The following is a 13,747-nucleotide window of genomic DNA, read 5'->3' on the forward strand; positions in this document are numbered from 1 at the left end:
AAAGTTATATCAGCAAATACAAACAAGAAGAAGACACAAGTAGCAGTGTTAATATAAGACAAAATAGAACTAAAGGCAAAAAATAGGAGTGTTATGTATATTTATATATTTATAGATACACGTAATCCATGACAGACTATCATCAGCCACAAAGTGCAATGAGATAAATAACATAGCCTCAAAATATACAAAGCAAATAATAGAAGTCATCAAGGAAAATGACTGAAGCATAATTTTTTAATTTTTAATTTTTAAATGTCACACTGTAAAGTGAAACCTTGTGGGGGTATAGTTCTATGAATTTTGATAAATACATAAAGTCATGTAACCACCATGATCAAGATACAGAACAGTTGTATCACCCTCAAAAATGCACTCCTGCTGCACCTTTGTAGTCAAATGCACCTGCACTTCCAATTCCTGGAAAAATCTTTCATCTGTTTCAGTTCCTATTCTCTATTTTTAAAATGATTTTATTTATTTGAGAGAGAGTGTGTGTGAGAGTATAAGCAGAGGGAGCAGCAGAGGGAGAGAAGCAGACTCCCCATTGTGCAAGGGAGCCTGACTCAGGTATCCATCCCAGGACCCTGGGATCATGACCTGAGTCAAAGGCAGATGTTTACCTGAATGAGACACCCAGGCACACCGCCCCCATAGTCTTCTTTTTCTAGAATATCATATAAATAGAATCATATCATCTTTTGAGTCTGGCCCCTTTCGCGCAGCATGCCTCTGAGATACTTCCAAGTGTTGCATGTATCAATAATTCATTCTGTTTTATGGCCCGATAACATTCAATTGTATGGATGTACCACAATATTGCTTAAGATTCACCCAATGAAGGGCTTTTGAGTAGTTCCACTTTGGAAGCATTATGAATAATGTTATAAATATTTGTGTATAGGGATTGTGTGTAAACATAAAATTTTATTTGTCTTGGGTAGGTTGACTTTATGAGAAACTGTACAAATTCTTTTCCAAAATGTATGTACTATTTTGCATTCCCAAATAATAATGGAGCAAAATTCTTGTTGCTTTGCATCCTCCCCAGCATTTCACACTTGAAACATAATCTTAACAAATCACAGTCAATGACAGTACATATACCCTCCAGATCAACAATAAAATAGATAGATGTTTGGACAATATGATTACAACACAATTAAGGTTGAATTAATAAATACTTCATGTCAATGTACATGATAGTGAAAACATCTCCATTCCAAGAGTCCATGGAATATTTATTTATTTAAAAATATTTTTTAAAGGTTTTATTTATTCATGAGAGAAATAGAGAGAAGCAGACACATAAGCAAAGGGAGAAGCAGGCTCCATGCAGGGAGTCCGATGTGAGACTCGATCCTGGGACTCCAGGATCATGCCCTGAGCTGAAGGCAGACACCCAATCGCTGAGCCACTGAAGCATCCCTATTTATTTAAAATTTTGTTTATTTATTTGAGAGAAAGAGTGCACTCTGGCAGGGATGAAGGGAGTGACAGAGGGCGTGGGGGGCGGGGAGGGGTGTGGGTAGGCAGAAGGGTAGGGAGAGGGAAAGATGGAGAGAGAATCTCAAGCAGACTCTATGCTGAGCTTGGAACCCTTCTTGGGGCTGGATCTCATGACCCTGAGATCATGACCTTGAGCTGAAACCAAGAGTCGTCAAATGCTTAACTGACTGTGCTACTCAGTGCCCTGAGAATCTCTGGAACACTTATAAAAATAGATCATATTCTAGGCCACAAAGAAAAGTTGTATTCTTTTCCTAATGTAGAAACTGTACCATAATGTAATAAATATAGAAAATAATAACAAAAATTTAAGTAGCAATAAAAATGATTGCATAGAGGTCATAAAACCATTTGTCAAAATAATAATTACTTTGGGTCATAGAGGAATTAAAATTTTTAAAATTTTATTAAAGATTTTATTTATTTATTCATGAGAGAAATAGAGAGAAGCAGAGACACAGGCAGAGGGAGAAGCAGGCTCCATGCAGGGAGCCCGATGTGGGACTTGATCCCAGGACTCCAGGATCACACCCTGGGCCAAAGGCAGGCGATCCACCGTTGAGCCACCCAGGCATCCCTTTAAAAACTTTTTTGAGTAATTTTTTTTTTTAAAGCTATGTTCTTTTTTTTTTTAATTTTTTAATTTTTTTATTTTATGATAGTCACACAGAGAGAGAGAGAGAGGCAGAGACATAGGCAGAGGGAGAAGCAGGTCCCATGCACCGGGAGCCCGACGTGGGATTCGATCCAGGGTCTCCAGGATCGCGCCCTGGGCCAAAGGCAGGCGCCAAACCGCTGCGCCGCCCAGGGATCCCTTGAGTAATTTTTAAATTTAACCGAAGACTGTGTAGAAAATAATGAAAATAAGAGCACTATTCAACTACAAGCTCAGGTTGAAATGCTTTTCTTATTACATTTTCTTTATTAAATTAGGAGGAAAAAAGGAAAATATTTCCCAAAGAGAACATTGAGGAAATAAAGAAAGCCAAATATTGTGACAGTCCAGTTGCGGTTCTCTCTCTGGGTAAATCAAGCTCTTACAGGGCGGGGCCATATCATTTGCCATCACAGTTGACCCTTGAATAACATGGGTTTGAATTGCAGGGGTCCACTTTTTTTTCCAATACATACCGTATAGCACTGCAAATGTATTTTTTCTTCCTTTAGGAGCTTAGGAAGAAGAGAGGGAGAGAGTGTCCATGAGCAGGGGGAGGAGCAGAGGGAGCAGAGAGAGCAGAGAGCATCTCAAGCAGGCTCCACACCCAGTGAGAGCCCCATGTGAGGCTGATCTTAGCACCCTGAGATCAAGACTCAGATGCTTAACCCGCTCAGCCACCCAGGTGCCCCTCCTTTATGATTTTCTTAATAACATTTTTTCTCCTACTTTACTGTAAGAATGTAGCATATAATACATGCAATGCACAGAATATCTGTTCACGGGCTATTTATGTTATCCATAAAGCTTCTGGTCAACAGTCAGCTACCACTAGTTAATTAAGCTTTGGAAGAGTCATAATTGAGTCAAAAATTTTCCACTGCCTGGTGGTGGGTGCCCCTCATCCCCTTCCTTGTTGAAGGGTGGTGAAGAGTGTGCCTGGCTTTCAATATGAATTCAGTACTTGGAAGTACTTTTCACCTTCCCAAAGTTAGCCATTCTCTCCTTGGTGCTTCCACAATAGGGTATTTTAGCATTTATTAAAGCACTGCACTCACATAAGCTTCCCACATCACGGCAGTCCTTTATTTTTTTTTTTTAATATTTAATTTATTTATTCATGGTAGACAGAGAGAGGCAGACAACACAAGGCAGGGGGAGAAGCAGGCCCCATGCAGGGAGCCCGACGTGGGACTCGATCCCAGGTCTCCAGGATCACGCCCTGGGCTGAAGGCGGCACTAAACCGCTGAGCCACCCACGGATCCCGCAGCAGTCCTCTAAAAACAATTATTCAGGGGCACCTGGGTGGCTCAGTCGGTTAAGGAGCCAACTCTTGAGTTCAGCTCAGGTCATGATTTCAGGGTCACGAGTTCCAGTCCCACGCTGGGCTCCGTGCTGAGTGTAGACTCTGCCTTAAGATTCTCTCTCTGGGCCCCCCCCCCCGGTGGCTCCGTGGTTGAGCATCTGCCTTTGGCTCAGGCCGAAATCCCCAGGTTCTGCCATCGGGCCCACATCAGGTTCCCCGCAGGGGCCTGCTTCTCCCTCGGCCTATGTCTCTGTCTCTCTGTGTGGCTCTCGTGAATAAATAAATAAAATCTTTTAAAAATAATTTGGGGGCACCTGGGTGGCTCAGTGGCTGCCGTTGGCTCAGGTCATGATCCCAGGGTCCTGGGTTCCAGCCCAGCATTGTGCTCCCTGCTCAGCAGGGGAGTCCGCTTCTTCTCCTCTCCCTCGGCCTGCTGCTCCCCCCTACTTGTACTCTTGTCAAATAAGTAAATAACCTTTAAAAAAGATAAACACAACTGTTTACACCACTCAGTAGGCACCAGGCAACTGACGTTATTTAATCGTCATAACTTTTTTTGATATCATTTTCCTCAAACTGAGGATCGTATCACAAATTCGTCACAAAGACAGGATTTGGTTGCACATTCTCTACTTTCAAAAACAGGCTCTTTTTTTACCCAAACAGGTTTTCAATTCAGGAACGAGGTGAGGCTGCCACCTAGATACGCTCAGCTCCTCGCCTAGCTCCTGGCACGGAACATCTCAAACAAGTGAGCGCCAGCTGCGTCCCGTTTGCAAACTCCCCTTTGGTGCACTGTACAGAGGCACGCTAATTACGAGCACCCGATTTACGCACGGAAAGAAATCCACAATTTAGGACACGGCGCGCCTTGCGGCCCTTCTTTCACGCCCGTCTCTATGGTTGGCATGTGACCACTCTACACTCTGGAGGACTCAGCGAGGACAGCCTCTCCTGAGGCCCCTTTACCAGCACGTGACCGGAAGTCTGGCTTGCTATTGGCTAGTGCCGGTAAATCCCGCCCAACCGCCTCCTGTCAGTTCCTTTAAGTAGAAGCCAGACGCCGGCGCTCGGTCTTTCGGGGACTGTGACGCTGGACCGGCCAGGTGTGTGTGTGTTGGGCCCCGGCGGGCCGGCCCGCAGCCTGGTGGGTCGCGGGGGGTGGCCTGCAGTGATGACATTCCAGAAAAATGCACGTGTTAGACTGCTGACGCGGGTGATGCGAACTACAGTCTGAGTCGGGCCTCCGCGGCGGTGGGCAGGAGACGAGCAGGCCCGCGGGCGCGCAGCCGCTAACCACCGCTCTCGTTCTTGCAGGTTCCGGCTGGGCCGAGGACGTCGGAGCTTCCTGCCCTCCTCCCCTCCCACCTTTACCCTGAAGCACCGCAATAAAATGGTTTGATCCAGCGCTGGTGTTAAGCGTCTTCGTCGTCCCGACGCGCTGCCTTTGAGCCCCCGCCGCGCCTGCGCGTGGCGCCGGGGGTCAGGCTGCAGCGCCAGAGCACGCGCTTGCGCATAACTGGGGCCGCCCGGTTTCCCCGCCGGCGGCCCTTTTAACCGCGAGCGACACGGCGGCACCTGCAGGGGACGGGAGCGTGGGGCGGGGGCGATCTGCGACTCCAGCCTCAGCCCTTGAAGCCGAGGCTGAAACGCCCTGGGCAGACGCGGCGATCCTCTAGGCCCCGGTACTCAGGGCCCTGCACGTTTCCTGGAAGTCCTGACCTCCGTGGTCTTCGAGACCTGCAGGCTAACCGCGGCGTGGGTGGCCTCTGGAGGGGGGGGGTGCTGTCCGTGAGCAGCTGGAAGGGCCGCTGTACACTTGACGGGAACTGGTTTCAGTCTTGAATGCTTCCAGTAAGTTACCTTACCTGGTTAAGGTGTAGCAGCGACCCACTTCGAGAAACTACCATTTAGGGTCAACTGCTTACTTGGATACTGTGCCAAGCATGGGAATAAAAGCTTTGCAGTTTAGCCCAGTTAGCCTAAACAAGGTAGTTCAGATGAAGTAGATTTTATGCATTGCGGGGCACATCAGGTACCTAAATAAATGCACAGTCCTTCCCGGTCCGGATGATTGGTGGTGGTCTCATCTGGGTTTGGGTGAAATATGCAACTTTGAGTACCAGGCAGCTCTGTTGAAGGGCAAGGATGCCCAAGTGCAGTGTTTTAACCTGCTTTGGCATGTAATAACTGGGGCATCCGAAGTTAACAGGATTACTAGGCTATTGAGGGTGTAAAATCCAGCACAGAAACAAGACGGTCGCCCTCAGGTTTTTAAAATCCTTTGAAGATCACACCTACCTCCTAATATTAGAAAACCCATGTGGTGATCACCCAGGAAATGGAAGCTGCTTTGGCAGCTTGAGTGCCCAAGTGATCAGTACACCTTGTTTATCCTCTCCCTAGTTATCTAAAAAGGAGGATTCAGCAAAAATAACTTAGATGCTTATCTAGTATTTGACATTGAGATATTTATTTTGTGAAACAATGCAAGCGATTGTAAATCCCCACATACTATTTAAGTGCAATAGGGTAGTCATGTGTAATCTCTTTACACAGTAGTGCATCTAGTCCTTTGCCTTTAGTTATTGCACAAAAGTTATAGACCAGTGAACAAGACATGCGGACTGACAGGCAAATTGGCCTACACATTGAGAAATTAGAAAACAGTACACCAACTGGAATGATCAAATAATTTAAGTCAAATGTTTTAATGGTGCAATTAAATTAATCAAGGGTTCAAATATACTTTTTCAATATATTAGTTTCTTTAAAGTCGTGTTCAGGCAAGGTGCTGTTTAAAAAACCACTATTAGCTTTGTCCACAGATGTTATCAAAAGTTATCCACGGTAGTTCTGATGTTGAATGCAGCTTTAAACAATAAAAAGTTGTGTTTAAAGAGTACTTCTCAAAGCAAATTACATAACTAGGGAGCCCCAAACTTATAAACTAAAGATTCTGACACAAACGCACAAAATAAAGTTGGCAACATTAAAGAAAGGTCACATGAATTTTGAGATAACGTAGTGTTTAATGTTGAGCGAACTTGGTCGTGACTCTCAAAGGTGATAGAGTTCTGTTTTGGCTGTCAGAGGAGGAAACTGCCCGCAACCTCAAAATACAAATCAGATTAACAAAGCATTTTAGATGCCTATATAAAGCACAGAGCACACAGGAAGTGCCAGATAGAAAGATATGGCTCTGGCTTTCTGCTCCCACCTCAATCCATTATGTGCTGCAGTATTTGACATTTTCACATATGCTCGCGTCTCAGGAAAACATTTGGGATTAGAAACCAGGTGATTGTACCTCATTGGTAGAAGGCTTTGGATGGTTTGATCTCATGGCTTTGCCTAATGTTCACATAAATCCCACTGTCCCCACTCGAGCTGATAGTATGTTAGTGTGTGTATGTTCTATGGCTACTTCCAAAATGCACAATAGGAAAAAAGTTGCTATGCATACCTCTTTATCATCCATGAAATGGTTCACACAAAATTCCACTCCCCACCCTCCACACATTCCTGAATTGACATTCTCGAAGTATGGAGGGCTGTATCACCTACAAACTGTAGGAGGAAACGTTCCATTGTGCACTGGCCGCCTGAGGAAAAGCTTTGGAGTTGAGGCAAGGGGAAAGCCTTCCAGCTGTGTAGCTTTGCTCTTACTGTGCTCTTTGGCTGCCACAAAAACCGGTGGACTCAAAAAAGCCATGGTGTGAGTCATCTGTAACCTCCAGATCCACTGTGGTGACTCTTCCACAGTCTTCTTTGCTGAGTCAAAGCTTTGCAGGAAGGCATTTTGGGCCCCAGTTCCCAGATGCGTGGAATGACGACACGTCACAGTGGAATGGGCACCAGCAGGCAGAGGGCAGAAGCTGTGGCACGAGGAGGGGCCAGTGCTACAGCACGGATGGCAGCCAAGAACTCCACACCTTGAGCTAGATCTAATACTGGGAAGGTCGGATCTTCACCCATCACAGCTGATCAGCAGCCTCCACCAGTGAGTCTTTGAGGAGGCAGGAGGCGGAGCGAGGGTCCATGGCTGAGTGCATTATAGGGATATAAACATCATCCATGTTTGGCATGACAAAGACTTTCTGTAGGAAGAAAGAGCCATGTAGAAGAAGGCTTTTAAATAAGTTTTAAAAGTACCTATGAAACAGCTTTTCTTTCTTTTTTTTTTTTTATGATAGTCACAGAGAGAGAGGCAGAGACATAGGCAGAGGGAAAAGCAGGCTCCATGCACCGGGAGCCCGACGTGGGGAATAATCCCGGGTCTCCAGGATCGCGCCCTGGGCCAAAGGCAGGCGCCAAACGCTGCGCCACCCAGGGATCCCCTGAAACAGCTTTTCACATACATTCTAAGCTAGCTCCTGTCACATTTAAAGAGTTGAATCACATCAGCACATGAATACAAGAACCCAGTAAGTCAGCTCTGAGGCAGAAGCGCCTTTGATTTCATGACATATAGCGACATTACTCATGAATTCAACCTTCAACACCAACACCATTACTTTAACAGAACTGGCTTAACCTGCTCATGGTATTTCCAAATACTATGTCCAGAACACATATTCCAAGTGAATTTATTCATTTAAATCTTAGCAACAAAATGTAAGCTAATTTTTTTCACCCCCGAACCAGACAGCTATATAAGAAGGAAATCCTACTCTAATGAACACACGAAGAAGAATAGTGATTGATAGTAATGGTGCTTTGCCTATCCTGCTTATAAACTAATTTTACAGAAGTGAATTTTGGCAATGCACTCATGAAGTCTCCAGTAATACCCTCTTACGAAAGCATATATGAAAGCAAAAAAAGGTGGCTATGGGAAGTGGTAGCAATTATCCATCAACTTCCCAACTTGCCTCAAAATACCAGGCGCAAAATACATATGGTGGCTTCCGGAAGCCTGGGTAGCTCAATCAATTGGGTGTCCAACTCAATTTGGGCTCAGGTCGTGATCTCAGGGTTGTGAGATGGAGCTTTGAGTTGGACTTCAAGCTCCGTTCTCAGCAGGGATTCTGCCTGAGATTCTCTCTCCCCTCCCCCCAATAAATAAATCTTCAAACAAAAAGCAGGTGCCAACCTCTGTCCCTTTGTCTTGTCTTTTAGCTCCTTGTACCTCAATACCCCTGAAGGAAATGGCCTCCTCTAATTCCTATTATAGGACCTAGGAAAAGGAAAAAACTAAAGGTTGTCTTTCCCCTCACTAGGTTCAAATTACTTTTCTACTTGGTGATATTACTAAACTTTACAGAAACTGGTTTTCAGTTAACGTTAATCCATAGCCTTTAAATATAAGCTTTTATTTATAAATATAAACTTTTAAAGGCAATAGCTCAAAGTATACCATGGCAGAAATATGAGTCTCCTTCAAAAGGTGAAATGCATTATGAAGTAAATTGTTTGCCAATCCATAAAACCTCAAAACACAACTGTGCCTCGAATGTGATAAAAATTTGGTAGAAGTAGTCATCCCAGGGCCTCGACTACATTGCTTTTAGCTCTGGTGACAGAAAACAAGGCAGACATGGAGAATGAGTTCTGGCTTAGTGACCCACCTTTTGGGTTTCCTCTGAATTACTTAACAGGGTTCTGTGGATAAGGTTCAGGATTTCTGAAACTGGACCTAAAATGTTATGCCTGTTCGATCATGACAGGTACTTTCCTAGGATGAAGGTCCAAAGCTTTCATTAGCTTCTCAAAAGAAGATCCTGACCCAAATGAACTTCAGAACCTCTGTTCTGCTCTGAGCTTTGAGACTCAGGTGAAACGCACACCAAACAAACACCACATGTTTACCTGAAACTCTTGTTCCAGTTTCTTCTCTATCCAGTCTGTCACATGAACTAAAGTCACTTCTCTCTCTCCAAGTTTTGGCCGAGCTTTCAGCTCTACATATGGTGGCTTCCGGAAACCGTACCTTTTGAAGACGACAAGTAGTAAAAACCATTACATTTAGATGTTTAGATGCAAAGAAAGGAAGGACACAAGTACCAATAGCAGACCTAGTTCATTTGCCCAGGGCTTTATCCCTATTATAATTGTTCTCTTACTCTGAAGATCCCCTCTAAAAATGATGCAAAGCAGCCAACGCAAATTGTGAGCTCCCACATCCCCGGGCCATGTGTAGGACTGTGATGATCTGACAACAGTCCTGACAAAATGGTAAAGTCAGGAAGCACCACTGGAAAAGTCTGTGACCTGGGCACTGGTTTCTGGTTTTTTGTTTTTCCTGAAACAGCAAGGATCTATCTTGTTTCTTTTTCAATAAAGGTAGTGTACATACACTACAAAACCCAAAATATACATGTGTATAAAGCATAAAGGGAAAGATACTGCCTCTCTGAATCTTACCCCCAAGACACTGAGAGAAAGACTACTGAGAGAAGTGGGGTCAATTTCCCCCATACTCCTACGTAAATAGAGAATATTCTATAACCTGCTTTTACGTTCCACACTCCACGGCATGCTTGTTAAGGCTTCCTAATGGAGCAGACTGACACTCAGCTGGTAAAGGATCCAGACAAGAGACTGTGTGCTATCAAACTACCTAGAAGTTTTTAGTCCATCTGTCATGGATCGATTTTTAAAAAATTACAACAAAAATGTCAAATTGCTATAAGCATTTTAAATACTCTCAATATCTATACTTAACTTTATGGATTAATAACAAATGCAGTGGGTAGTACTACCCCAGAAGCCTTTAATTTTATCTTCCACTTGGGCCCCCTGCTCAGTGGTGAGCCTGCTTCTCCCTCCCTCTGCCACTCCCCCTGCTTATGCTCTCTTGCTCTCTGTCAAATAAATACAATCTTAAAAATTTTTTTTCTTTTCTTCCACTAAGCAGTAGCACCTGTAACTGATATTTTTTTATTTGTTCCCACTTTTTTTACAATGAAAATATTACTGTCTCACAACAAAATCTATAAAGGTATTTTAAAGTTTTTACTGGGAAACACCAATATCATCATCAAATAGTCAATTCAAAAATTGTCTTCTGATCATTCTTATAAACCCTTCCTAATGCCAGGGATATGCACTAGCATGGGAGTTTCACTCTAGGATAGAACAGAACTATCTTTTTCGTATCATTGTAGTGTTTCTGGTACAATGAGGCCTCCTGCAATCACTGTGTACACTTATGTACATTTTAAAGGACCTAGAATGCCAATTTTAAACTTCAATTCACAGATAGTGATTTTCTTCTACAGGACCCATGAATAACAGGTTAGCTCAGTGGTTCTCAATCTTGGCTTTGTCCCCCAGGCCCTGGATTCTGGGGACTGGGTGCATCTTTGTTCTTACCAAGTCCCCAGGTGACTGTGATATGCAGGCAGGGTTGAGAACCACCAGTTCAATGACAACTCCTTGGACAGACCTCCTACCACAATTACCAAGTGCATAAGCTCTGCCTCCTTAACATCTAGGTCTAACCCAAGGAGTCTTCCCTAAGCACCACGAGCTCTGCTGCATGCATGAACCCCTTCTGTAAGGTGGGGTAACAGTGCTACCTATCTCTGCAGGATGCTATGTGGACCGACCAGGTGAAGCAGCTACACCCCAGGCCAGGCAGAGAATAAGAGCTTTACAGATGGTGGAAAGAGCCAGCTTTAGAAGACCGAGAAGAGAAACATATGAAGATAACACTTTACATGTGAACGAACCATTCACAGAAGAAAATAGAGTTGGATTTACAACAGACATTACGTTCCATGAAAAAACGTGTGAAAGTGCTTCTGCCCAAGAGGAGGTACTTCCCATAATGTCAAGGGTAAGCATGCTGGGATCTTTCTAGCCACACAACAGGCTGTACGCACCATATCCGGTCAGTCGGCGGAGGTGGAATGTTGACTGCCAGGGTTCCTTTGCATTCTTGTACTTCCACAGTTAGCAGCAGGGGTGTATTGGAGACTTCTTCAATCTTCTTCTTAATGAACTCTGTCTCAGTTGCTTTTTGGAAGTATTTTGACTTGGTAATCTTATCAACAAACCTCATAATCTTACTTGTTCGATGACCTCCCACATACCTTTAAATGAGGGACACAGACAGGTGTTAGTATAAACTTTGCTGCTCCACACACACAAACTCTGTGGCTCTTCGTTCACCTCACTTTAGACCAGAGTTTTTCAACCGAAGCATTACTGACATTTTGGACTGAGTATTTCTCTGCTGTAGGGTCTGTCTTGGGCACTGCAGGATGGTTAGCAGCCTCAACCTTCTAGATGTTAACAGCAGGCTTCCCCCAGTCATGATAATAAAAAATGGTCTCTAGACATCGCTGAATGTCCACCGGGGGTGGGGGTGGGGTGCCGGCAGGGGCACAAAATAACCTCTCAGTGAGAAACTACTACTTTAGAGAAGGTATGGGGATCAGAGCCCAAGTCTTGAACCATGGAGAGACAAAGTTGTCACAGTGCAGAGAAGACATCAGACCTATCCTCCTTAATAACCCTCTGCTAGTGACTGTAAATCCTGTGTCCTCTTAGAGGAATCTCCCCATCTCTACACTTCAAAAAGGAAATCATGCTGCATCAACAGAGACATAAAATACAGTAGTTAACTGACTGCCTTTTAGGTGATATATCAATTTTAAATGGCAACTACTTTTCAAAGGGCTTAGAATTTCTTTCTAAAGAAAAATGCTAATCAAGCTGGCATGCTAGCAGGCCAAGAAAGCAAGCTTTTCTATCAGGTCATAGTTACCATAAGACTGCCTTAAGAAGGGAAGATATTTGTTTTTTAAAAAACGCACATATGGGCAGCCTGGGTGGCTCAGCGGTTTAGCGCCGCCTTCAGCCCAGGGTGTGATCCTGGAGACCTGGGATCGAGTCCCACATGGGGCTCCCTGCATGGAGCCTGCTCCTCCCTCTGCCTGTGTCTCTGCCTCTCTCTCTCTCTGTGTGTCTCTCATGAATAAATAAATAAAATATATATTAAAAAAAACCCCGCAAACTTTAGATATCAATTCCTCAAATGTCTGGATTCTTTCCATATTCTGTAGGATTTCAAAAGTGAATAGGCTGATATTTTCTTACAAGTGCTTCTGAATCTCTGGTTTCTTTACAATCTTAGTTTCTTCAACTCACCTTAAATAACTAACAGATCCTTACAGAGAAGCTACTTAAGCACTCTGATTATTCCAGAGTCCACGTAACAGTCAAAGGGAGCTCTGAAAATGAAGCCATGATCTAAAAGATCAGCTAAGTGACCCACATCTTTAAAACACACCAAAGAAATCACTAGACTGTTCTAGCCTTGCTAGAAGGAACTGGCAGGCAGCTCAGCATAATTGTGACCCGACTGAAGGGGAGCAGTGCTCTCCACCCGGCACCAGGGGGAGGTGTTGTATAAGCTGTGCCCCTCGCAAGAAGCTCGCCTTTCAATTCTCTGTGCATAATTTTCTTATATTCAAGTGATGCATCACTAAATTCTACTCAAACTAATAATACAATATATGCTGAACTTGAATTTAAATAAAATCTTTAAAAAATACCTTTTTTTCAATCGCCCAAGAAAGCCATCCAAATGGGGACCTTCTTAGCTAAGGAAAGCTATTTGGATCTTTTGGCTGTGGGGCCTGGAGTTTCTAGCCACTCTGGGTTCTTAATGCAAAAACCATTCACTCGATGTGAAGGAGGAAGAAAGATTACCAGGAAGAGGGGGAAAAAAGCTCACTGCCAACTTGGTACCCCAACCCCTGGAGACCCTCGAAACTGGATCCACTCACCCTTCAGCCCCCGGGAGAAGTGGTTTGTCTCCTGCGCTGGGCTCTGGAGCGTCGTCTTCATCAGAGGAGCCAGCACTGGAGGACTCCTCATCGCTGTCCGCCAGACAGTACGCCCTGGGCCTGCAACTGATCAGGGCAGAGTCACCACCGTAGCCTGTCCTTCAGGCTCTGCTTAGAAAGAGAACACACATGCTCCACCGCTAACAGGTCCTCAGTCTCCCCACTCTGCCCAGAAAAGAAGAGGCCCAATCCAAGAGTCCTCGGATTGGTCAGGCTACCCAGGAGGCTCTTCAGTGCCAAGTTCCCTATGAGCAGTGCAGAGGACTTGGACCTCAAGAGTTCTATTTTGTGCATGCGTGAGGACAGGTGGTGGGAGTGTGATGCAGTCCACACAAAATGCAGGGATCTCATCAACAGTGCAGCAGGAGCCAAGTGGGAGGGTGAATGGAAAGAATGATGGTTGCAGGGGTGAGGTGACAGCTTATGTTGGCGACACGACCTCCCCTCACCCATGACGGGGATGTTCAGGCAAGTCC

At 44.6% G+C, this 13,747-nt stretch overlaps 1 protein-coding gene and 2 non-coding genes across 4 annotated transcripts in view; 2 read left to right on the top strand and 1 right to left on the bottom strand.

Moving 5' to 3' along the window:
- Positions 1 to 4,639: 4,639 nt before the first annotated feature.
- Positions 4,640 to 4,710, top strand: LOC129518323 (small nucleolar RNA SNORD104). The gene has a single exon (XR_008666168.1). It is a non-coding gene; the product is annotated as a small nucleolar RNA SNORD104 (small nucleolar RNA).
- Positions 4,711 to 4,909: 199 nt separating this feature from the next.
- Positions 4,910 to 5,043, top strand: LOC129518413 (small nucleolar RNA SNORA76). The gene has a single exon (XR_008666190.1). It is a non-coding gene; the product is annotated as a small nucleolar RNA SNORA76 (small nucleolar RNA).
- A 1,120-nt stretch (positions 5,044 to 6,163) lies between these two features.
- Positions 6,164 to 13,747, bottom strand: part of TEX2 (testis expressed 2) — a 100,489-nt gene continuing 92,905 nt past the window's right edge. For both annotated transcript variants that reach the window (XM_055319598.1, XM_055319606.1), the window contains 4 exons: positions 13,212 to 13,337; positions 11,301 to 11,510; positions 9,283 to 9,403; positions 6,164 to 7,571 (listed from right to left, as the gene is read on the bottom strand). In XM_055319598.1, the coding sequence (XP_055175573.1) occupies positions 7,449 to 7,571; positions 9,283 to 9,403; positions 11,301 to 11,510; positions 13,212 to 13,337 (580 nt within the window). In that variant the 3' untranslated portion in view covers positions 6,164 to 7,448. The remainder of the gene's footprint in view (positions 7,572 to 9,282; positions 9,404 to 11,300; positions 11,511 to 13,211; positions 13,338 to 13,747) is intronic.

The sequence above is a fragment of the Nyctereutes procyonoides genome, unplaced genomic scaffold (assembly GCF_905146905.1).
Source record: "Nyctereutes procyonoides isolate TBG_1078 unplaced genomic scaffold, NYPRO_anot_genome, whole genome shotgun sequence".
NCBI classification, from domain to species: domain Eukaryota; kingdom Metazoa; phylum Chordata; class Mammalia; order Carnivora; family Canidae; genus Nyctereutes; species Nyctereutes procyonoides.